The 24,610-nt window shown below is 32.8% G+C and overlaps 3 protein-coding genes across 3 annotated transcripts; all 3 read right to left on the bottom strand.

Moving 5' to 3' along the window:
- Positions 1–7,587: 7,587 nt before the first annotated feature.
- LOC130943632 (uncharacterized) lies at positions 7,588–10,308 on the bottom strand. The gene is made up of 2 exons (XM_057871597.1): positions 8,984–10,308; positions 7,588–8,499 (listed from the first exon to the last, which is right to left on the bottom strand). The coding sequence occupies exons 1-2, from the start codon at positions 9,687–9,689 to the stop codon at positions 7,868–7,870; spliced, it is 1,338 nt and encodes a 445-aa protein (XP_057727580.1). The 5' UTR covers positions 9,690–10,308; the 3' UTR covers positions 7,588–7,867.
- A 7,313-nt stretch (positions 10,309–17,621) lies between these two features.
- On the bottom strand, positions 17,622–18,679 carry LOC130945921 (uncharacterized). Its single transcript, XM_057874611.1, has 2 exons — positions 18,045–18,679; positions 17,622–17,958 (listed from the first exon to the last, which is right to left on the bottom strand). Exons 1-2 carry the CDS (start codon positions 18,677–18,679, stop codon positions 17,622–17,624), a joined length of 972 nt encoding a protein of 323 aa, XP_057730594.1.
- A 777-nt stretch (positions 18,680–19,456) lies between these two features.
- On the bottom strand, positions 19,457–23,124 carry LOC130945920 (formin-like protein 5). Its single transcript, XM_057874610.1, has 6 exons — positions 23,062–23,124; positions 22,088–22,622; positions 21,272–21,872; positions 20,983–21,182; positions 20,676–20,911; positions 19,457–20,598 (listed from the first exon to the last, which is right to left on the bottom strand). The coding sequence occupies exons 1-6, from the start codon at positions 23,122–23,124 to the stop codon at positions 19,660–19,662; spliced, it is 2,574 nt and encodes an 857-aa protein (XP_057730593.1). The 3' UTR covers positions 19,457–19,659.
- Between the last annotated feature and the right edge of the window lie 1,486 nt (positions 23,125–24,610).

The following is a 24,610-nucleotide window of genomic DNA, read 5'->3' as shown; positions in this document are numbered from 1 at the left end:
GAAATTTGTGTTGGCCAAAAATTACTATAGGGTGTAACGGTTTCTAAAGGTATCTAAACGTGAAGAAACCACGAGAGATTCTAGCGGTTTCTTCTGATTGTATTATTTTGGAAACCGTGTGACAATATAGGAAATGTCTATAAATACCCAATATAAGACAATGGTGAAGTAGTATAATGGCATTTTCACATACGGAGAGTAAGGAGAGTTTTTTTAGCTCTAATACATTACTATGAAAAAATTCAAAAAAGTAAAAAGTATGGTATTAAATTTACTAATAGAGAACCAGTGAGTATTTTTATCCGGTCATCAAATACGTTGTCAAAGCTAAAAATCAGTATATTATAAAAGGTGGGGTGTGTGGGACAAAGTGGATGAAGAAGCTGTTCTACAAGATTCCTATTGCAGTTGTGTTAACTAGTGTGAAGTATGAAACATTTGTGATAGGATCCGACGAAGATATGCAGATTTTGTTTCATTGTTGGCGAAGTTTTCTAGAAGTGAGAATACATGAACTGTATGCCAAGTTAAAAGATGGTGTCGACAGTTCTGTGGTATCAAGGCTAAATCCTCAGTCGACTACGGTGGGGGGTGCTTTTACCTCGATACCTATCATTGCGCCTGCTTGTCTGTTGGTTGATCCTCCATCTGTTACAGTTAGGATAGCTAGGTCACCTCATCTGACTCTGGATATTGCAGGTGAGGGTGAACCTGATCGAGTTGAAAATGCGATGCGAGATGATGATTCGGACAAAGAGCCTGCTGACATTGTTGGAGACAGTGATGAGGATACCCGGACTAACCCACCAACACATCAGAAGTCGTCAAGTTCCGACACACAGCAATATCCTCCACATTTCTCAACCCTGAATTTGGAAGCCATCGGCCAACAACTAAACATAAATCCTACTTTTAGGAGGTCAAGGATTGCATGAGAGAAATGCTGCTACAAAATTTTAGATTGGTCAATCTTTCCAAAGTAAGGAGAAAGCTGTGTTGAGTATAAAAGATTATAGCATCTATCGTGGAGTTTAGTATAGGATGATAGAGTCAGATCATCTAAGCACCATAGAAGATGCAAAGAGTTAGGTAAAAGTTGCACGTGGTTGATTCGCATCACACTTCAACAACGAAAGAGTACCTAGGAGGTTAGAAGGTAGAAAGGACCTCACACTTTCTTAGCTACCTCGATTTCAAGCGATCACCGACAGTTTGATTATCATGTCATTTGTGCAAGGATCTTTCCCTTAGTTAGGGCCAATGCAGTGGTTACGATAAAGGTGTTGCAAGAAGCTACTGAAGCAACCTATGGATTCAGACCTAGTTACAGTAAGGTCTTGATGGCGAAACAAAAGACAGTAGCACATATCTACAGGGATTGGAAAGAGTCCTATGCCGAGTTACCCCATTGGATCTTGGGTGTGCAGTCCACCATAGAGGGAACTGTTGCACTATTGAAGACTTTTCCAGTTAGAGTTTGTGATTAGGTTGATTAATCTACCATGTACTTTCATCGCCTTTTCTAAACATTTCCTCATTGTGTTGAAGCATTTTAACATTGCAAGCCACTGGTCAATATCGATGGTACTCATTTGTATGGCAAGTATGGTGGTACTTTACTTCTAACTATCGCGCAAGATGGAAACTCGAATATTTTGTCCATTGCTTTTACACTTGTAGAAGGAAAAAATGTAGAGTTCTAGTCTTTTTTTCCTGACCAACCTACGAGTACAACATGTGACTCTGCAAGAGGATATTCTGGTGATCTCTGACAGACACAATAGCATCAAGGCTACGCTGGAGGCACCTGATAGTGATTGGCTACCTCCTCATATATATCGAGAATTTTGCATTCGTCACGTTGCAGCTAATTTTTCCCTCAGTTTCAAGGATCAGGATGCGAGACTGCTACTTGTGAATGCTATTTATGCAAAGATTGAGGTAGAGTTTGACTATTGATTTAATATTATGATGACTGAAAATTCGGCGATGTGTGATTGGACAAACAGAATGAAATGTCTTATCTATCCCATGTTTTAACTAAAATTTTAAAAATAGTTCTCTTAGCATTATTTAATATTTATAAGTCTAATTTTATTAAAATAGAGAAATACATAGGACTTTTTACATAAAAATATAAAACGAATATTAATGTACTTTAGAACAAGTAAAAAATCTCATACTTTTAAATTTATAAATTCTAAATTTTAAATTTTATTAAAATTTAAATCTTAAATTTCAAATACTAAACTACAAACCTTCTAAATTTTAAATTTTAAATTTTAAATCTTAATTTTCAAATACTAACATACAAACTTTAAATTCTATATTTAAAATTTGAATCTTAAATCTCAAATAGTAAACTACAAACCTTCTACATTTAAAATTTTAAATCCTTAATTTTAGATTTTAAATCTTAAATTTCAAATACTAAATTACAAACCTTAAATTCTGTATTCTAATTCCTATACCTAAATACTACATTTTATGTTATAAACTTTAATATTTAAAAGAAAACAAACTTACCTCTTCACTAATACCGCCGGCAACGTGAGCAACACCGTTAAGTCGGTACAAGTTGCCTTCGTTCGCCATGATCCCACTTGAAAATGGCCCCTCTAAAAATTTCAAATGGCCAAATCCTCTCCAAGCCTCCTCCTCCTTCTCTCAATCCACAACTCTCTCTCTCTCTCTAAACAAAATTATCTCTCTAATTTTTAGTTTGCATTTCAAATGAAGAATCTGCTACTGCCTAAAGTGGTTTTATAGGTTACCACATGTAAACTGCGACACCCACCTAGAGTTTGTGCAACGACGCATTTATCAAAAAACCGCTAGAGCCTCTCGCGATTTCTTCACATTCAGATTTCTTCAAAAACCGCTACATCCTGTAGCGATTTTTGGCTAACACCAATTTCCATATAAACCGCTACACATTGTAGCAGTTTATGTTCAATCCCTAAACCACTATAGCCTCTCGCAATTTCTATAGTTATGTAAATGTTGCATTTGTATATGCAATATTCAAAAGTTGTATTTTGGTAATTTTGATCTTCAGACAGTTTAATTAAGTAATTTGTCTTAGTATATAAAAATATAATAAATATAAACTAATTAGTTAGTTATTAAATTAAAAATAATTATTTTAATATAAAAATAAATTAAAAAATCTTTATTATAAAAAAACTAAAATTTTATATAATTATTTAATAATAATCGAATTATAACTTGTTGATTATAATTTGTTGAGACTTGATTATTATTAAAATATTAGTGAATATATATTTTAAATTTTGATTATTTTATTATTTTTATATAAAATTAATTATATCACTTCAACCAATAATCCAATGATTAAATTAATAAACTAATAAATTAATAATTTAACCGGTTTAATCATTGAATTCAATTCTACCAATGTGGTTAAAAAATTTATTTTAAGATAAAGTTTAGCAAAGTATATAGAATCCACCTCTATATATGTAAATTTACAAAGTCAAATATAAACACCATAGAAAAGACGAAGTATAAAAGGAGTAATCCATTTCTTGCAGAGGTTTAACCATTGGAGAGAAGTCTTTGACAGTATTACCCCCATTTCTCTACATCCTATTCCCTTGCCTTAAGTACTGCATTGCTATCAGCATCTGGCTAAGTCTGCATCAAACCATTTAATAGAAGGAAGATCCAAAAATGCTTAATAAATGAAAAATAACTCAGAACAGAACATTGATGTAAAAGGGTCTCTCTCTATATTTATGAGTTTCATGCCAACTGCACCACCATCTTTGTAGTTCCAAATACTTGGCTCCAAAATTTGAAATATCCAATGGAGATTCACTCATTGAATGATACCAGTTCCCAAACAAGGGAATGGTGCACACATTTATGAGGCTGCATGTGCCACATGTTAACAGTAATGAAATGTCATTACCATGTACCAAACCACACTAAACTTTCTTGCCATTAGGGCTCTTAATACCACCTAAAGTGCCCCATAAACTTTGCCATATTCATATCCATACTTCTATAATGCATCTATCTCTAAACTTAGCCTTTGTTTAATTCAAACATTTTTAAAAGTAAAACAAATACATAAACAAGTAAAAAATGGAAATATATATATATATATTAAATTATAAGTGGCGAATTCTTTAAAAATGACTTAAACTATGTGTTATATCTTATTACAAAATATCAGAAACGTTTTGTTTCTTTACAATTAAAATAATATTTTTTTTATAAAATATAAGTGATATTTTGTCTTTTATATAAATTTTTTCTCTTCTGGCTATATCTCTATCTTAAAAACTTACCGAATACAACTTAGAAAATTAAACTCACTATTCGTTTTATTTTATGCGTCTTCAAAAAAGTAAAGATTGTACTGCTTTATAAAATTAACTTATTATTAAAGACAAAAATAAAATAGCTTAAATTCTAAATTTTAAAATCTAACTCTAATCCTTTAACTATTAATGTAAAATATAATAAATGGAGAATTAAAATTTGTTTAATTAACAAAGAATACAACGTTTTTAATTAATAAAAAATATTTAAAGATGAATCATCTAAAATAAACATAACATTTTTTTCGGGTAATTTATCAAAATAAATTATTTGAGCTTCAAAATTATAGAATACAACTTTTGAAACATTGATACGTTGAAATGGAAATGCATGGAAACTGTGGTAGGGATTTTACAGTTTTTGCTTGAATGTAAAATGAGCATAAACCGTGGAAGGGGTCCAGCGGTTTATGTCTGGACCTATTTCGCCTATAAATACCCACCCAGGAGAAGTATTGTGATGTAAAGAGTCATTTTCACTTGTTCAAAAATGAGTGAGGAGAGTTTTTTGGTCTTAGTCTGCTGTTCTGGATAAATTAAAAAAAGTAAGAGGCATGGAGTTAAATTCACTGACAAAGAACCGGTCAGTGTTTTTGTGCGATCCACGATGACTCTGTCAGAACTAAAGACGAGCATTTTGTAGAAGGCAGGGTTGTGTGTGTCCAAGTGGGTGAAAAAGTTGTTTTACAAGATTCCGATTGCGGTTGTTTCATCTGGGGTGCAGTATGAAACATTTGTGATAGGGGCGGACGAAGACATGTTGGTTTTGTTTCATTGTCTGCGCAGTTTTTCGAATGTGAGAATACACGAACTTTTTGTCAAGTTGGAAGATAGTTTTGATAGTTATGGTGCATCGGCGCCGAATCCTCAGTCGATGACGGTGGGTGGTGCGTCGATCTCGATGCCTGTCGTTGCAACTGGTTATCTCTTGGCTGGACCTCCACCCCCTCCACCAGCGGCAGCTAGGTCACCTGGATTGATTCCTGGACTGTTTGGTGAGGGTGAGCCGGATCATATTGAGAATGCGATGTGAGATGATGATCTAGATGATGAGACAGATAACATATTGGGAGACAGTGAGGAGGATACTTCGAGTACGTCACCCGCACATCGTGGGCCATTCAGTTCTAGTTCAGCCCAACAACCGCCACATTTCTCTACGTTGAACGTGGAAGCAATCGGCTAACACCTGGACATAGATCCCACCTCCGGGAGGCAGGGGTTACACAAGAAAAATTCTTCTGTAGACTTTCAGATTGGCCAATCTTTTCAGACTAAGGAGGAAGATGTATTGAGTGTTAAGGATTATAGCATCTGTCATAGGGTTCAGTATTGGGTGATTGAGTCAAATCATCTGAAATTTCATGGGAGATGCAAGGAGTTTGGGAATTGATGCACGTGGTTGATTCACATCACACATCGACAGTGCAAGGGTACTTGGGAGGTTAGAAGGTACAACGGACCTCACACTTACTTGGTGACGTCGATTTCTAGTGACCATCGACAACTTGATCACCATGTCATTTATGCCAGGATATTTCCTTTGGCGAGGGCGGATGCAGCGGTTACGACAAAGGTGCTGCAAGAAGCTACGGAGGCAACATATGGTTTCAGGCCTAGTTATATGAATGTGTGAATGGCAAAACAAAAGGCAGTTGCACAGATATATGGGAATTGGGAGGAGTCCTATGCCGAGTTACCACGTTGGATTCTAGGGGTACAGGCCACGATGGACGAAACCGTGGCAATGTTGAAGACTTCTCCAGTCCGTGTTGGTGATCAAGTTGATGAGTCTACGAAGTACTTTCATCGTATTTTCTGGACATTCCCTCCATGCATTGAAGCATTTAGATATTGCAAAAACCGTGGAACCCCTACCACGATTTACGTTCATCCAGAATTCGTCAAACCCCTTCCACAAATTACATAGAGTTGTGAAAAATTAGATTTTCGTATCCAAAAACCAAAAATTATATTTTAGTAAAATTGAGACTCAAACATTTTAAATTGGTAAATTGTCTTTTTTTTCCCCTTTGTTTTAATTTCTTTTTTTCATAACATATGCAAGGAGATGAATGCTGACTTTTTTTTTTTTTCTCTCTCTTTTATGTGGAAAAGATTTAAATAAGTTCTACAGGGTCAAACTTATCAAAATTTATACATACTTTTAAGCTTAATAAACACTAACAAAAATATCCAGAGACAATTTTGTTGTTCTTTGTTTCAAATTTTATCTTGTGTGTTAACCCTGTTCATCTTAGATCTTATCTTAAGCCGTTGGTGATCTTATCAAAGGATGATCCATAAGATCCAATGAGAAAGAAAGGCGGCCAATTAAATATTATCAAAGCATTGGCAGCACAGTGACAATAAGAGAAGAGACAAGGAATATATGCCTCAACTGTGAACATATACCTCTAACTCTCTTAGTATCCTTCCTTATGTTTGTCCTCATCTTTGGAATAACCTATGTTTGAACTTGATCCATACTTACTCAACTAGGACCACATCACATGCCTCTATTTATTACTTATTTGTTTCTTTTCTTCCTTGTTCATCAAATAAAATAAAATGAATAATCAAAGTTGTATTGGTCGGTTAGTCGACTCACTCATCGGTTTGAGTAAGCATCAAGTGTTTGAATTTTGTCTTATATCTGCAGTAGTTTATTGGCCGATAACAAATACTTAAATAAAGTTTATTAGATTTTCGATGAATTAGTCTTTGTAATGTTAAGCTGAAAATATAGTAGAAAAACAAAATAATAACAAAAATAATAAATAATGGTGGGAATTATTTTTACAATATGTCTATTAATCTTAGGTCAAAGACATGGCCTGATTTCACATTATATGGTAGATATAGTGATTAAGATGTAACTAATTATAGTATTACCCACCGCTCATCATAAATGGAGGTCATTCAGTTGAAGTTATTAAATGGTCATTTAAAATGGAATCAAATAATGGATCTGCATTAAACTATACAAATAAGATAAATTTTCATACCTGGTCCTAGCCTCCTAACTTGTACTTGTATCATTTAATTTTATGCACACACAACTAAGATTCTTCTATCATCATGGTATTGGTAATATTTAATCACACTAGTTGCTTCTTCATCTTACATAAGAGACCAAATATCATATTTACTCTGTTTTAAAATAACTATTTATTTGAACAAAATAGTACATTGGAAAACTGAATATATCTTAACAAAATATCTAAATAAGCAACTATATCCAAGCAATTGCAATGATCATTTAGTTTGACTTCATTACCAATTACAATATTTACCTCTTTGCACTTCATTGTGCAGAAGAAAATTTTCAGTGTTAGCTAAAAACTACAAATGTGTGGATAGAAAGTTCATACAATTAACAAAAAAAGAAAAAGCAAGTTGACTTGGAAGTGGATTCAAAAGATGAATAAAAGGACCCTCCATTCCATAGATCCACAAAATCACTCAACAATTTAATATTGCCATTCTTTTTTGCTAAGAACTTTGATTCTCCTGCTTCAGGGTTTGCAAATCACCACAAAGCAAGGAAGAAGAGCTCTAGGATTGAGCAAATAAAGCTCCTCAATATTTGAATAAAGACCAACTTTCCCAGCCAGAGAATCAAATCCTGTTTGGCCTGCAATCTCTTGAATGTTCTCTAGAGGCCTATGGACCCTACCAGCAATAACTCTACACACTATCAACACTTTTCTCAGTGAAGGGTCTTGATCAATTACCTCAATGGATTCAAAGGCTCTTCCACTTGTTGAGGTGGTGAAAACACCAATTCCACCCTTGAGTTCCTTCTTGGCTGAAAAACCATTTCTTATGATCCTACAAACACAGCATCTCTCAGATAAACAAAGGCTTGAAGAGCCATTGAGGCCTAAGGAACATGCAACTGTGGTTCCATAGAACCTTAAGAGTTCATTCCCATCAGCAAGGCACCTTGGATGCTTCTTTTGGAGCTTGCTTGCTTTGATCTTCACCATCTCTCTGTATTCTTCAAACCTTGCCAATGTCTTCTGCATGTTGTGCACTTTCAACACTCTCTCAATTCTACCACATTGGTTCTCTGATTTCAACCAGCTTGTCCTGCATATTATCTCCACTATTTTTCTTGAAGAATCACCTTCCACAAGTTCAGTTACTGTCAAAATTAAACCACAAAATTTTGGTCACATAGATGAAACTTCAAAGGATGTTAAAGCAATGCAGAAGTAGCAACATACTTCAAGATACTAAGAACTCATTGAATTCTGTGATTACTTTCATGTCTAACAAATCAGGGAAAATGGGGAAGTTGCAATAGAACTAAGTGGAGAATCCCGAGAGTTTTCAAACAAAAGTTACTCTCTCCATTTCCTATTCAAAATATCTGTCAATTTCAATAAAATGGTATATTGAAAAATAAATGTGTCTGGACAAATCTGAAGAAGTTAAGCTACTTAAAACTGTTCCTCACTAGGGACATTAGCTTATTAGCATATCTTGTATTGATGTGGCCAAAACACCTAGTATGAGGCTATAATTTTGTCGACATTATCCATTTGAAGATTGAAACAATGAATACAGGATAAGATTGAAAATTTACAAAAGATATCTATCAAGGGAAAAATAAATGGTTACCCTACCAGCATGCTTGGAGAGATGATGAGCTTCAGCAGCATCCCATTTGGTGAATTGCTCTCCACATTTGTGACAAGTAACAGTGCAAGCCCCATTGGAATCTGTCTCAAGAGACAATCTATTGCTTGAATGATGAAATCCAGCACCACCACCACCACCACCACCACCATGGAAGCCAGACCCTTCTTTATTACTATCTCCTAAAAGGAAAGGAGATTTCCTTGGTGGGGTGGTTGAAGGCCTAAAAGAAGGGTTAAAGTAGTGCATTGTAGGGTGCCCTCCAGGTCCAGGGGTACCAGGCCTTAAAGTTCCAACAAAGGTTGAATTTTCACTACCAAGAGCACCACCATTGTTGTTATTACCATTGTTACCAACAGTTCCAAGCCCTTCATGGAAGCCTCCACCATAGCCAGTGATTTTGAGTTCACACCTTGAATTGCTCAAGATGACTTCATGTGTTATTGGGTTGAGGAACTCACTGCTACCTATGGATCTTGGGCTGCAAGTTGGTGGCTTCTCAATGTGCCTCTTGCTTCCATGGATGACATCTTTGAGATTTGCAATGGACCTTGAGCATCCTGACCTACCTGATGCCCTCTTTGTGGTTAAGATTGTGCTCAATTGCTGCTTCCTTGATTTAGGATCATGAACTTCTGATGCATCTGATTTGCAGTGTAGTGACCTCTTCAGTGAGAACCACACTGTTGGCATTATTAAATCCCTATTTGCTATTTCTATTCTATGCTGCTGCTTCAAATCTTCTTCTACCTTTTAGAACTTGGAACCTTTGTTTTCTCACCCACAAGTTCAAAACTTTTTCTAAAGTCTTCAACTTTTAATACCCTTTTGGAATGCTCATTCCCAAAGGCTCCACAAAGCACCTTTCTACACCCTTTTATCCTACTACAGAGAGAAAAGATTTCATTCCATCATTACATTAACACCACCTGTTACTTTTCTGCTTTAAGCCTTTTAGCAAGTAACAACCCTTTTCTTCATGTTCTGAGTGAGATCAAAGTGCTAATAAGAGGAAAAAGCAGTGTTATTTTCAGAAGAAAGAAGAAAAACTCAAAAAGGTGGTTGTGGCAATTCATCAAGTACAAAATGTGCATGATGAGATAGATGAGGTGTTTAATTTTCTCTTTCTCTATTGTGAAAGGCACTTTCCTGTGCCAGCTGCTGCATCAGCACACAGAAGAGGTTTTGGCAATTTGTATAGAGTGGTGTCAGAAGAGAGAGAGAGAGAGAGAGAGAGAGGTACTCAAATCCATAGAACATGGATGTGAGGAAATTTATTTAATAAAAGTATTGTGTTTGGAATCTTAGGGTTCTTAATTGCTAATGACTTGGAACAACATGACAACTAACTTGGACAAAACCATGTTCAGTGGCGCCATTAACTACAACAACATTACAAGCCTTATAATAATTAATAAGTATTCATTATTTAAATCCTTTCATTCAAACTGTAAAATCTGCATATTTTTTAAGTTTTCAAACTTGTATCATGTCATTAAGATACAAGGTCAGAGGACCATTTTATGACACTTGATTTTCTTTATAAAAAAAAGTTTGGATTTAGCTAGCTTGTTTGTAACTATACATTTTAAGAATATAATAATAAAATTTTTGATGTATTTAATGTGTTAAAAAAGTATTTTTATTAATTTTTTATAAAAAAATTTATAATATTTTTAATATGTATTCTTAGAATATAAGATAACAAGATCTTAAAATTTTAATAATTTTTATTATTGATTAATTAAGTATTTTTTAAATTTCTATATTCAATTCTATCTCCTTAATCAATAGTTGTATATAAATTTTTTCCCTTTTTATATTTTAGTAAACAAAAATCAAATTCTATTGTCTCTTTATTTGTGTTATAGTAAAAAAAATAATTCAAAATTTGTTACTCATAAAAATTCTAACATATTATCAAATTATTTATCTAAAAATTTAAATAAAAATTATATAAATATTTATATCTTTGTCAATATATATGAAAGTTATAACCATTGTAGTTCTTTGTTTGCTATAGGCATGAAGGTTGAATAATGGTTGATTATGTGATGAGCCTTTCACTTTCAATCTACATGTGTTGTGTCTATGAAACTAATTAAATTATATACACATTCATTAACCAATCATATCCTTATTGTCAAAGATACACATTTTCATGTTTTCATTGTTTAATAATATTTGTTACGGCCTTTTTCTTTTTTAAATAAATATTCATATGTGGATTAAACTAACGCTTTCTTGCCAAGTTGGCCAAGGCATTTTGATTATCTCAAATAATATAGTAAATAATTAATTTATCTTGGTTTCATACTTCCATTTATGAGGCCCAAACCTCAATAATCAAAATAAACCAATCCCTCGTTAAAATTCATCAGCACTTAATTATGAAAAAAATAGAGGGAATTAATTTTTATTAATTAATATTAGTCAATTTTTAGTGTTTAAATTTATAATTTAAAATCTAAAGTTAAATGTTTATGATTTAGGATTTATTTAGAATTTAAAATAAATAAAATATTTTTAGAAAAGATTAACTGATATCAATTAAAAAAGTTGATCACCTAATATTGTTTCTTAATTATTTTTCCTTTCATCGTGATTGTAGATACAGTAGATGATTAAGTGACACAATTTGATTATGCATGTTATTATGCGGTACATGACATTATATGAATCTATCTCAAGGCTCAGAGTAAGGCCTATATATGTAATTATGTTTAGACATACCGACATCGGTAGGCAGAGTTTCTATTTTCTTTCTTGGAGAAACATAGAATGTTGGAGTTGTTTTCATCATCATCTAATAAATAATTAAAGGTCATGTTAGGAATGAATATTATTGTAATCTTATCTATAATTTTAATATAAAGTATATTTACAACATTTTATTATATTCAAAATAGTATAATAAAAAATATATAGTAAGAATTAATTTAAATTGGTCCAACAATTAGCTTATATAAAGCTTTAGATAGAAAATTAAATAAAAATTGGTCAGCATCTTCCATTACTAAGCTGTGTTAGTAAAATAGAAACTTCTTTTCAAGAATCCCAAAAGTCATGTTTGGTTTAGTTTTATTAAAGTTAAAACATGGATATATATAGATATTATTGTCTTATATATAAGTTTTTTTACTTTTATATTTCTTTCTTTCTTTTTATCTTATGGAAACTATGGCTTTGAAGTTTAAAAGCTATATGTATTCAATATTACGAAAAATGGTTTTGTTTGATAGACAATAATTTTTATATAAAATATAAATAATAGATTTTAGAATTGATCTAATAAAATAAAAAAAATATTCCACTCTAAATTATTTCATAAATCTTAACATTAGGATAATCATCTGTATATCTAGTGAATTGAATATCCAGTCATTATTAACTGTGCATAAATAAATCAAATAAAAAAATAATTATCCAATTAAAAATAATAAAAATAATCATTTATATACTTATTAAATTGAACATCCAACATATTCATTATTCACATTGGTTAATATTTTTATTATTGCCATGCCAATATCTACTTTTCTTTTGAAGAATCATTACATGAAAGCATAATTCATTTTTTCCCCATCTTGTCCTTTATTTCTTTATCACTATTAGCATGTGAACTTTGATGAATGATAAGTAGTAAAATCCTCTATTTATTAATTATTTACCACACACCAAAAAAAAAAAGGGAAGAAAACGCTCTGATCAATTTCCAAGCATGTGCCAATCATAGCCGAAGACAAATTATTGACCTGCACTAACAAAAACCGGAGTTCCACTTATTTGTCTAAGAGGATTATCTTGATTGTAATTTAGTATAATGAACACGGTTAGGCCAGCAAATTAAATCTTTTTATTTTTGGACTAGCAAATAACTAGTATTAGTTATAATGTATAGAAATTGGTATGAATACAGAATACGACACGATACAAGACACATCGATACGTAAATTCTAAAATCTTACATGATAGAAAGACACGTATACATATAAAATATAAAATATTTTTTAGATAAATTATAATAATATTTTAATATTTTATTAATATTAAAATATAAATTAAAATTTATAATTATTTTTAATATCTTATTTTAATTATATCAAGTATTTAAAATATTTTTTATTTTAATAAATAATAATATATATTATATCTAAATTTATTTTAAGAATATACGTTAAGAATAAGACTGGATACACTGACACGTGATGGTATTTAGGTGTGTCCAAGTGTGTGTCCAGAAATTTTTTTTTTATTTTTTATTAAGACACGGTTGGACATAGCAGACACACGTGGCGGACGAGTGTCGGTGAGTGTCTTATTTGAAATGTGTCCGACACGCGAACACAATAACTCACCGAAATGTCCGTACTTCATAGAGTATTAGTATTTTTTTACACTAAATAAAAGAAAAAGCCTAAATATATATAGAGATTAGAGAGCATGCTTTTTATCACACGCTCTTTTTCTTCTTAAAAATCCCACTCTTTTTCTACATTCTTGGCTTCTTGTAGCGCGCCTTTTTTTTTTCTCTCAATTCTGATGACCACTCTCAACACGAATTAACCTTCTTGAACTCACTGTTCATTGTTAGTAAAGTCTTCAATAGCAGTGGCATTATTCTCTGTGACAGCATCTCTCAACTCTCTATACATTTTTCTTCGTTTTTTCTGATACATTATATTTCTATAAGATTAAAATTTGTATTATTGAAAAATTTTAATGTGAAGGTTAATTAGTTTTGATTTTTGTTCATTTATCATTTTCTGCAACTCTTTGCTTTTTACTGTCCATCATTTTGTATCCATTCATAATATGCAAGAAAAAACTCATTTATAATGGTACCAAAAAATATGACTCAATATTTTTTGTCTATTCATAAATATGTTTAAGCACTCTATAATAAAAATATAAATTTATTATGTACATTAAATTTAAACTCTATTATGAAAAATATAAACAGCATGCTTTGCGAGCTCAAAAATTTATAATCATAATCATCATTGTATTCATTGATGCAATATGAAAATCATAAAATTAGAAGAGAAAGAAACTGCTTATTTCAATATTTTGTTCTTCTAACATTGATTCCACTATTGACATGGAGCGAAAGAGTGAAATTTTGAATTGTTCTACAGCTGAGAAGGAGTGAGTGATAGAAAAAAAATTTTTTATGCAAGAGTAAGAAAATCATCAACTGGTAAGAGCATCACATCCTCCATCAATCGAGACCTTCATTCTTATCTTAAAAGAGTGCATAACACAATGACACCGATAATTTAAAAATCGAACAAGTCAAGTAGAGAAGCCGCGATCTTAGAGAAGTAAAACTTCATAATCTTTGCCAATAGAACTGCGAGTACAGAGCCATGCTAATCATTGTCGAAAAGTCTAAAAGTTGAGATATCCGCCTAATTTTTTAAAGTCTGAGAGAGATCCGTTTGTATTAGTGTATCGTATCTTTTCAAATGCGTGAAAAATTTCGTATTATAATGCTATAAAAATACTTGCTGGCTGAATAATGATGATTAGGTTTTTATATATTTGTTGGTCCTAAGATTTTCTGTAGGATAATTGTTCCAATAATTTGTTATTAATCTCCAATAAATATGTGGACCCCAAGCAATTTCATCCTCGGCTAAAAAGGATTGTGCTAGCTTAATTAAAATAAATTTGAGTTTAAATTTTTTACATTAAATTATGTTAAAATTAGATAAGAGAAAAAATTTGTCGCCTACTATGTGGCTCGCGAATAATAATTACTTTGAATAAAAAAAAATAGTAATTTTGAAAATAAAATAACCGTATGGACCCATAATGTTCGACAAGCAGACACATGATTTATTTGATCCGTGACAATGTATGTACATATATACATGTCTCTGAGGGAACTCATTTAAATATTCTCCATAACCCTGGATTTTCTCCTCTTCCATGTCTGCAATTTCTACATCAAAATAAGGTGCTTTCAGATCTCAAAACACTTGAAGCAGTTTCACGTATAAGAAGGAGTAATGTATGGAATTCCAAAAGCAGCCTTAACTAAAGATTATATTAGTTTTAACAAAATTCTTTAATTTTTTAATTAATCAATTAGCTTGTTCTCAAACTAGTCCATCCCATCATAAAGCATAACAAAGGGTCTTATTTTTTTCATATATTATGTAAATTATTTTATTACATTTGCTTAATGCAAATATATCGTGTGTCACGTTTTTAGGGAGCCCACATGATAGGAAAGTGCATAAATAAAAAAATTATAGCTAAGCCTAAAAGTCGTCTTTAACTAAAAAAAAAAAAAAATATTTTTGTTTTAAATTTCTTTCACTTAAAAAGAAAATCGAAATGTGATGGTACCTAATTGCTTCATGCACTATGTTGGGTGAGAAATTGACTAGACCTTAGTTTGTTGTTTCATCTAAAATTGGAAATTACAAACCGTATATATATGTATCATAGTTTTAACCCCCCACCATTTTTTGGTCTCTTATTGCATGTGCATATCAAGTTAACTTTATCTTCCACGCCCAAAATTTGGGGATTAAATTTTTGGAATGACGGTAATTATGGACCTAGAATTCAACATGAACAAAGTAGTGTTGTCTAGGAAAAAGGAAATAATGAGAACTCATGATTGCATTACAATGATGATAGAGAAGTATGTGACTAGAGGGTCCTATAAATTCATCAGTTCATGCACTTCATCCCAAGAATCCAACTTTTATTAGGAGAGTCACTACCGCCGCTTAAAAACATTAAAATATTGATTAATTTTAAAAGATTTTTAATCAGTAATTAATTTAAATATATTGAATTTTTATTAGAGACAAATGTATGCATTTATTATTATTATTGGAGTATCGTTCTTCCAGCTTTTTCAACAACTTTAATGATCATCAAATTACTCTATACTATATTAGTGTTGGTTAATGAATATCATTAAGCATATAAAATTTAAGACAACAATAAGTTTTAGGGTGCATTTCGATTGTCTTTTAATGAAGGTTTTTTTTACTTAAAAAAATATATATTTAACATTTAGATAGATAATTATCTAAGAAATAATATTTTTAATTATTAAAAAAATGTTTTATGTTTCTTTAAGCTCTTTATCATTACCTTAAAAAATGAGAGCTAAATTTATTATTTTAATGTAAATGTCCTTTTTAATAAAATCCAATTCAAACACTTTAAAATTATTAAAGAAGTGCTTTTTTGAGGGGGAAAAAGGATCTTTTTGCTCTAGAAACCAATCATTCATATAGTATGTACTTTTCTTTTCTTTTGTATATTTACTATTATGTATATAATTTGCAAATTTTATTTTTCACTTTTGTATCCTAAAAGAATGTCCTTAGCTTTCTATTTATCAAAAGTATCACTAATAGCATCAAGTTGCAACTCCCAAAGAAAAAACAGAGAGGGAGAGAAGAATTATACAGTATGTAACTAATAAAATGACTACTAATATTCAATCAAATAATAAAATAACCAAAATCACAAAAGTGTATTGACTTTGGTGTATGTGTAATGTGACTATATGTCTATGTGAGTCATTGCTTGAGGGAGGGGTAATTAGTGGTGGGGTTGATAACTTTTTCTCTTTGTCCTTGTGCTGCCCTGTGTATTGCATTGGAGACAAAACATGTCAAAGGAACTACTATTTAGCAAGAAAGAAAGAAAGAAAATCTATGAGAGAGTGCAAATAAAAGAAGACAAAGATTTCAGTTTAGATTTTTAGGCCATGATTAAACAAGTGGAAAGATATGAATTCAATTCGATATCTATGCAACTCTTACAATGTGTCAGCTTGTGATTTTGACGGGTGTTACCTGCCACTGCCATACCTTTACCTTTATTCAATTCAATTCATTTCATTGAATTAATGCAATCAAATTCAATCCTCTTGTTTACAAATTCCAATAGGGTTGTACCAGAATTTTATTTTTGGGTGTTATATCTACTTTTCTAATAAATATATTTTACCGTGTAAAAACAAGCATTCATAATTTATAAATGGAAATAAACACACATAATTTACAAGCAGAGCAAGGTACACCATTATTATTATTACAAAGAGTATATATATATAATGAAGGCTATGTTTGAAAAAAAGATTGTGCATCAAAATTCTCTCAATTTTATATAAAAATAAAATAAAATAAACAAAAACTTATTTTTGTATTTTTTTTAATTTAGATTTTCTAAATTTTAAATTTTTACTTTAGAAAGTAAAGTGTGATCTCTCATTTTTAAATAGTTTCTCTTTTATATTTTTTTTATTCCATTTATAAAATAAATGATAAGAAATCACATTTTATTTTTTAAAATAAAATTCAAAATTTAGATGATTCATTTTTTTTTGGTTTAAAAACCCCGTATTTTTCCATGACTCAGAAATTTAATATCCCTTATGATTTTGGGCCAGTCTTATTAAAATTCGAACCCAAATTGCAAAGTGTGGAAGTAAAATAAGCCCATGTTTGGTCAGCAATGCTTAATGCTTTGGAAGTTCCATGAACAAAAAACAAAACCTATAGCTTTGGAAGTTATGGTCCAAAGCCGAAAATTGCTTTTACAGTTTTGCTTAATAGTACTAATAAAATATAAGAAATAAGAAATCAATCAAATCATAGTGAACAAATATGGTATGGTGCATGAAGAATGATATAAGAATTGTAGAAACGAAGTGAAACTAACTTGGTTTGCTAATGCTGATTCAGCAGGATTGTTGTTATTTTGAAGCTCATCCAACAAAACCAACGTCTGGTGCCTGATGAAATTCAGCTGAGCCAAGTAGTTCTGCATCTCCTCAATCTGCAGTTTCTTCCACTTATCATCCCACCTCTGCACCGCACTCTCCCCAAGGCGCCCCACCGCACTCTCCACTGCACTCTCCGACACCACCGGTATCCTCCCTACTCCGCTCCCGAACCTGAACGTCCCTATCAAGAACGGACACCTACATACATACGCTCTCACAAATACGTATTATTATACGGAACCAAAAGAATCAAATTCCCAAATTAAAAATCTTATTAAATGTACCTATACAAAAGATCATTATCCTCTTGATGTTTATCTTTTTCTTTTTCTTTGACTTGTTCTTCTTCAGTCGGTCCCATGGCTTCATCTTGATCTTGACTACTTTCATTATCACTGATATCGTTAAAATCATGGTCTGATTCTTCTGGTTCTTCGACTTCGAAGCCCATCTCGAAGCTTCTGGTACCCCAAATCCTGTTGCCGAGATCGAAGGCATCTTGATCATGAGGCTGATCCAAGACCTCAAGCTTCCTGCAAAGCTTGATGACTCTCTTCATATACTTGTTTTGGTACTTGTCATGAAGAGCGTTGAACTCGTCCACAGTCATGGTTTTCATATATTTGATGCAGAAATCAACTTTATTGGACAGTGAGGTGTAAGGATAGACCTTGTTTGTGTAGAAGAACTCCAGCATGGAACGCAAGAAGAAAATCTCTCTTTGATCTTCAGCTCCATTATTGTTTGCTTTTTCTTTTTCTTTTTCTTTTTCTTCTTCTTCTTCGTCTATGGTTGAGGAAGCAGAGTTTCCGAAGAGCTTTAGTTCATCGCTTAGGGTTTCTGCTGCTTTTGAGAAATGTTCGTAGAGTGGATACTGAAATGGTTTTGATTGGTTCATGGCGCCGCCGGTGATTGACATGATTGTGAAGAGAAGAAAGAGGAGAAAATGTGAATGAAGAACAGAACGGGTTCTTGAAGATGCAGATACAAGCTTCTAACAACAAAGCTTTTTTGTTTCAGTTTTATAAATGAAAAATGAGGGTATTTTTGTCATTTGAGGAGTTTCATAACTGATTAACTGATCACTTTACAACGGAACGTAACTAACAACTTTCGCGCCATTTTTTCTTTTTAAAAAAATATACTTTAATAGGGAATTCAAAATAATATATTACTTGTTTTGGATAAAAAATAAACAAAATAAGTCCAAAAGCGGAAAAAAAAAGTGATGGATAAAATAACATACTATATTACTTGTTTTTAAGAAACAGAATTAAATAAATGGCCTCAACTAAAATAAAATTCACAAATTTATCATTTAATCGCTAAAATGTTAGTTTAAATTGTAACCAATGTTAACTTATGTTTAATATATTAAATTATCTTTCATCATATATAATCTATTTATCATAAACATAATACAATTTGTTACTTATGTGACCCGAAGCTAAAATTGTTTAATATCAAAGGACATAATCTCTTTATATTGGTTTAAAGATCCGATCGCGAGTTTGAGCTTCAATTTTATCTTTGGTTAAAAAAGTGTCAACAAATAGGATTCTTTGTGGTACTCAAATAAGTAGGTTTCCATGCCTTAATACATGGATCAAAGCGGACAGATATATATGATTCTCATCACAGTAATAAAAGGCATCAAATTTGCGGTAGCCCCAATTGAACAATGCTATCTTGCCTCTTTGATGAAAAAAATTATATTAGGCAGAATAAAGAAACCGGGGGGAAAAATATACAATTATACAAACAAGAAAGACCCTACATCACTACTAATTAAATGAGACGTGGCTTTTTTCTTTGGTTAACTATGAACTAATCCCAATAGGGTCAACAAAGGATGATATAGCTAAAACAAAAAATACCACTTCTGTATTCAACTTGAATCTATGGACTGTCATCGTCCGAACTAAAGTCACCCGTCCTTTCTGCAACTACCGGAAGTCGGTTGCGAAAAATTGGAGGAGGCGGAGGAGCAGCGCGTGTCTCTGATGAAGTTTTCGAACTACCACTCTCCTGTTTTTCATTATTATTATTTGATGCCGGTGGCGCCGGTGGTGCTGCCTGTGCTTGTGCTTGTGCTTGTGCCTGAGCCGGTGCGGCTGCTGCCGGTGGTGGTTTCTTTGGTATAGTCTTTATTTCTTTGCAAACCTTATCCAACATTAGCAAGAAATCACGCACTATCGGAAACAACCTCAAGCCTTCATCCTTGCCAGAATTGCCATGAAAGTAGTCACCTGTGCTCTTTATCAACGCCATGATCTTCTTCTCTTCTCGGAGCAAGTTGGCGACGCCCTCTTCCGCACTCTCCACGAAGCTCTTGGTGACTTCGTAGTAGCCCTGGTCATCCTCCAGGGTCTTAAGTTCCGTGTTTACAAATTCTCTGGCCTTTATAAGACCGTGGCCGAGTCTGGCCGTCGTAGATATCAAACCGTCCACATCCAGAGCCGCTGCTTTCTTGACATTCTCAAGCTCACTACTCAGACGGGACACCACGTTAAGGCCGAGGTCCCGGTACTGGTCTTCGTTCTCTAAGTTGACATCTTCTAGAAGGTCGTCAGTTTTTATGCTCGAAAAGCTTAGGCTCTCTTTTGACATTCTCATTGCTCTTATTCCCTCTGTTCTAATGATTTCTTGCACCACAAAGTGAAGAAGCGTGGTTTTCCCGTCTACACCTTTCACATCAGAGAGCTTCAGCAGCGTGTCAAGTTTGAAAGCTTGCGCGCCGCCTCGGAATGTTCCATCGTTCATCCTGTTTCCTGTTTTCAACACCGCTTCTAGAAGCTTCAGGAATAGCCTGCTGCTTTTTAGTTCGTTACATGCAACCTAGTGTGGTATCATATCATTATAAATATCAAATATTGTAATTGATATTTTTTAAATATAAAAATAATATATATTACCTCCAAAACTCCAAAAGAATCTCTAGTAGTAATGAGTTCATCAGAGAGAGTGCACATGTAATGTAGCGTTTCGATTCGTTTGAAGGCAAATGGAATGTCGACAATGGCTTTCAAGAATCGGTCAGCAGGTCCAAGCATGTGTAGGTCCCCTGTGAAGAGTCTGAGCTTCAGTTCTTCCTCTTGACTTGGTGCCATCTTCAACAAAGTGTTTAGGAATTCTGGGGGAATTTCATTTCCTATCACCAACACAAAATTATAAGAATTCATACAAGTAAAATATACAATTGAATGAGGAAGAAAAAACCACCTTCAAGGAGTGCATCACGAACTTCTTCTAGTGTTACATTCAATGCTTTCAACAGAATTGACAAATTCTGTGCTTTCTTTGGTTCAATGATCTGAATATACTGAGGAGTTTGTTCACGAGATTCTTTCTTCATTCCGGGTTTAGATTTTTCTTGAGCAGCATTATATCCAAAAAGCGACTCCATCATTTCTTCATTGAACCTGTCAAGTACATACCATTCAGCTCAACTCATCAAATGTAGTCATAACAAGAAAGCAGGAAGCAAAACTAAAAGAAACTCGAAACTTACTGGAAGGATCCCGCTTTAAGCTGATTCCAAACCATAGCCTGATCTGAGTTTGCTTGAACCTTATCCCAGAAGAAAGGCTTAAGTTTTGGCTTAGGAACACCTCCAGGACCTTCAGGTCCTCGTCCTGGAGGCCTAGCCTTCCCACCAATGGCACCTTTCAGAGGAGGTGGTCCAGGAGGTCGTGGACCACCTCCTCCCTTAATTGCTGGTGGTGGAGGAGGGCCTGGGCCTGGGCCTTTTCCACCTGGTGGAGGGGGAGGTGGAGGGCCTTTTACACCTGGTGGTGGAGGAGGTGGAGGCCCACCACCACCTCTACTCGGTGGCGGTGCAGGAGGAGGTGGAGCATTACTCGGCTTTGGCAGTGGAGGAGGAGGAGGAGCATCAGCACCAGGAGGAGGCGGAAGAGGAGGATTATTTTCATCAGTGGAAGGAGGAGGAATTGGTGTGTCGGAGGGAGGATTTGGCCTTCCAGGAGGAGGTTTCAAAGGTAACGGTGGTCCAACCCTGCCGGGAGGAGGTTTCAAGTCCATTGATGGTCTTGCCGAAGCGGCAGCAGAAGCATCAGCTCCTCCTAATCCTACTGAACTTATTTCATACGGTCCTGCTAATCGCATTGAATATATTTCATGCGCTAAGTTTTTATTTTTATTGTCATCAAATAAAATTTTACTTGACATAAGAGTCTCAATGCTGTCTTCTTTTTTCATTGACTCCTGCGGAGGATTTCTACTGTTAAAGGACCCTGCATTAGAGAGAGAGAGATTAGAAAATTCTATTATATTTTTATAAATATGATAAATTTGAAGAAGTAGATACCATTGGAGTAGTCAGTCCTACACAAGCTGAGAAGAGGTTTCTCATCAGTTTGATCAACAGTTGCTCTGCTACATCTACAACAAAATATGAAAACAAATGCTGCAATTCCAAATGATGACACTGCAGTTATACCTACGATAACAAACACATTTTGTTCGCTTCCGCTCTCTTTTGGAGCAGTGTTTTCCGTTTTAGTTTTAGTTTGCACCGATTCATCTCCAACACCTTCTGCTCTTGACACATCTTGGAGCAAAACATGACCCAAGTTTCTTCTGGAAGACAGTAATCTCACATAACTTGCATGCAAACTGTTCTTTGAGACATGGATTAGGGGATTGTGTCTTCTCAAGCAATCAAGGAAACCTTCCCTCAATTGCGGTTGGCAATTGTTAATCACATTTTCAATGTTTCTTTGAACTATTATTCCTCTTTCTAAACTGATTTCATTCGTGTTACTTGGTGATTGTATGGGGCATGAATCAAGATCTTCAATTTTAATCAAATCCTCCCAGCAAGTAGTCCATAATAACTCTGCCTGCATTCATGAACACTATAACCAGTTTTAGAGCCCATCTAATTGTTAAGAAAAAAACAAGTAATAATTATTAATAAGTATACTCTTTTTGAATTTATTTCTGATGTTCTTGTATTATGCTAATTTTTTTGGAGGTTAAAATATTGAATGGACTTGAAGCTAAGGAAAATCAAATAATTAGTGAAGTGAGTCTCACCGTATCTTTATCAAAAATTTCAGATTTAGGATCAAATAGTTGGATAAGGAGTTCTTCTTGTGCTTCCTTCCTCTTTTCTTCAAGACTAATAATTGCTCCCACAAGATAAAGAACCAAAACAATGCAAAAGCTAGCCTTTATGACACCCATATAATAATATTGTTGGATTTTCATTCCAACCTGTGCTTGTTATGCTTCTTAATTATCTCATCAAACCCTAAAACATGCACAACAAGCACATACTTCTACATTGCCTTCATCAAAATCCCAAATGACAAAAACATGGTTCCATTTTTCACCATCCATAGCCAAACCCAATTCTTCTATTCCTTTGCATAACCCCAAATTTCACAATATAACCTCCAATGATGTAGCTTGAAATAATCAGAATTTTGGGATAAAATATGGCTGAATTTGATGAACCGGAAAAAAAAAATACAAAAACAAAAAAGCCCCTTACTATTGAATTTAATGAAATTCAATAATTTTTAAAAATTAAAATGGAAAACCCACCAGAAATCAATTACAGATAGCTCCAAATGCATCTAAAATCTTCCGGGAACCAAAGATTCAATAAGGGTCTTCTATATATTTAGCACGTGACAAAGATCCAAGGAAATCACCTAAAAAACCACGTGATTTTGGATCAATGCAAACATTGCCTAATGTTCTTGAACGTTGTTGATGATCAAGCAATCTTGGACATGCATCCAAAGAAACAATAATAATAATAATAATAATAATATTTTTGTTGAGTGTAATATTAACAAAGTTGATGATGATGGGAAATTTCTTGGCGCCAGAACCTTTATGCGCAAAGGGCCATCGTCCCATCAATGATTCTGGATTAGGAGTTAGGACATTGGCGCCTACGTTTGGAACACTGATTTTCTCTTTAAGGTTGTTTTTCTCTCTCCTCTTTTTGTATTCTACTTTTCTTTCTTTTTTTATTTTTATTTTCTTTTTCTCTTGCTCTTTTTCCATTATTCTTTCTGGGATTTTTTTTCCGTTTAAATTTACATCTTTCTAATTTTGTGGAGCATACATGAATCTTTATGAGCCATGTCATTGTATAAAATCAGAGATTCGCTGTTATTTTTTCTTTTCAGCAGACATATAATAATAATAATAATAATAATAAGTGTCATAAACACACTTATTAATAAAATAATAAAAATTTAATATTTATATATTTAATGCATTAAAAATATAAAATAATATAATGTTAATAATTTTTTATAGTGTTCTCTTAAGAAGAGCTATTATGGAATTGTGAGTAAGATCCTAATATTATAATGGGAATAATATAGAAAGAATTGGTATACAATTTTCTTTTATAAAATACTTTCTTCATAAATAATTTATAAAAAAAAATTTTTTGCTATACTATTTTCAAGACTTAAACTCTAAACTTCTCAATTAAATTATAAATAACTTTTCATATTAATTAATTTTACTTTTATACAAATTTAATAATAAAAATAAATTAATAAATAAATTAGTGTTTATTGATACACTAATAATAATAGTAATAATAATAATAATAATAATAATAATAATAATAATAATAATAATAATAATAATAATAATAATATCAGAAGGATTAGTTTTTTCTTTGTTAATATATTTGGGCTTAAAATTCGATATTCTAGGGCCTGAAATGTGGAATGTGAGATAGACTCTCTGTCTCTTGGGGCGATGTGCTTTGAGATAAAGTGAACAGCCAATAATTTATTAGTTACAGGCCCAAATCATTTGTTTACGATGTTGGAATATTTTCTTTATAGCAAAC

This window comes from Arachis stenosperma, chromosome 8 (genome assembly GCF_014773155.1).
Source record: "Arachis stenosperma cultivar V10309 chromosome 8, arast.V10309.gnm1.PFL2, whole genome shotgun sequence".
NCBI classification, from domain to species: Eukaryota; Viridiplantae; Streptophyta; class Magnoliopsida; order Fabales; family Fabaceae; genus Arachis; species Arachis stenosperma.
Note: the sequence above shows the minus strand (reverse complement) of the source record. Positions and strands in the feature narration are given on the sequence as shown.

Coding starts and splice junctions, on each gene's coding strand:
- LOC130943632 (XM_057871597.1), bottom strand. CDS start 9,689: ATGCCAACAGTGTGGTTCTCACTGAAGAGGTCACTACACTGCAAATCA. Junction 8,500..8,983: donor TCATCTCTCCAAGCATGCTG/GTAGGGTAACCA, acceptor TAATTTTGACAG/TAACTGAACTTGTGGAAGGT.
- LOC130945921 (XM_057874611.1), bottom strand. CDS start 18,679: ATGTCAATCACCGGCGGCGCCATGAACCAATCAAAACCATTTCAGTAT. Junction 17,959..18,044: donor GATAATGATCTTTTGTATAG/GTACATTTAATA, acceptor GTATGTATGTAG/GTGTCCGTTCTTGATAGGGA.
- LOC130945920 (XM_057874610.1), bottom strand. CDS start 23,124: ATGGATGGTGAAAAATGGAACCATGTTTTTGTCATTTGGGATTTTGAT. Junction 21,873..22,087: donor TAGGACTGACTACTCCAATG/GTATCTACTTCT, acceptor TGCGATTAGCAG/GACCGTATGAAATAAGTTCA. Junction 21,183..21,271: donor CTTAAAGCGGGATCCTTCCA/GTAAGTTTCGAG, acceptor TGTACTTGACAG/GTTCAATGAAGAAATGATGG.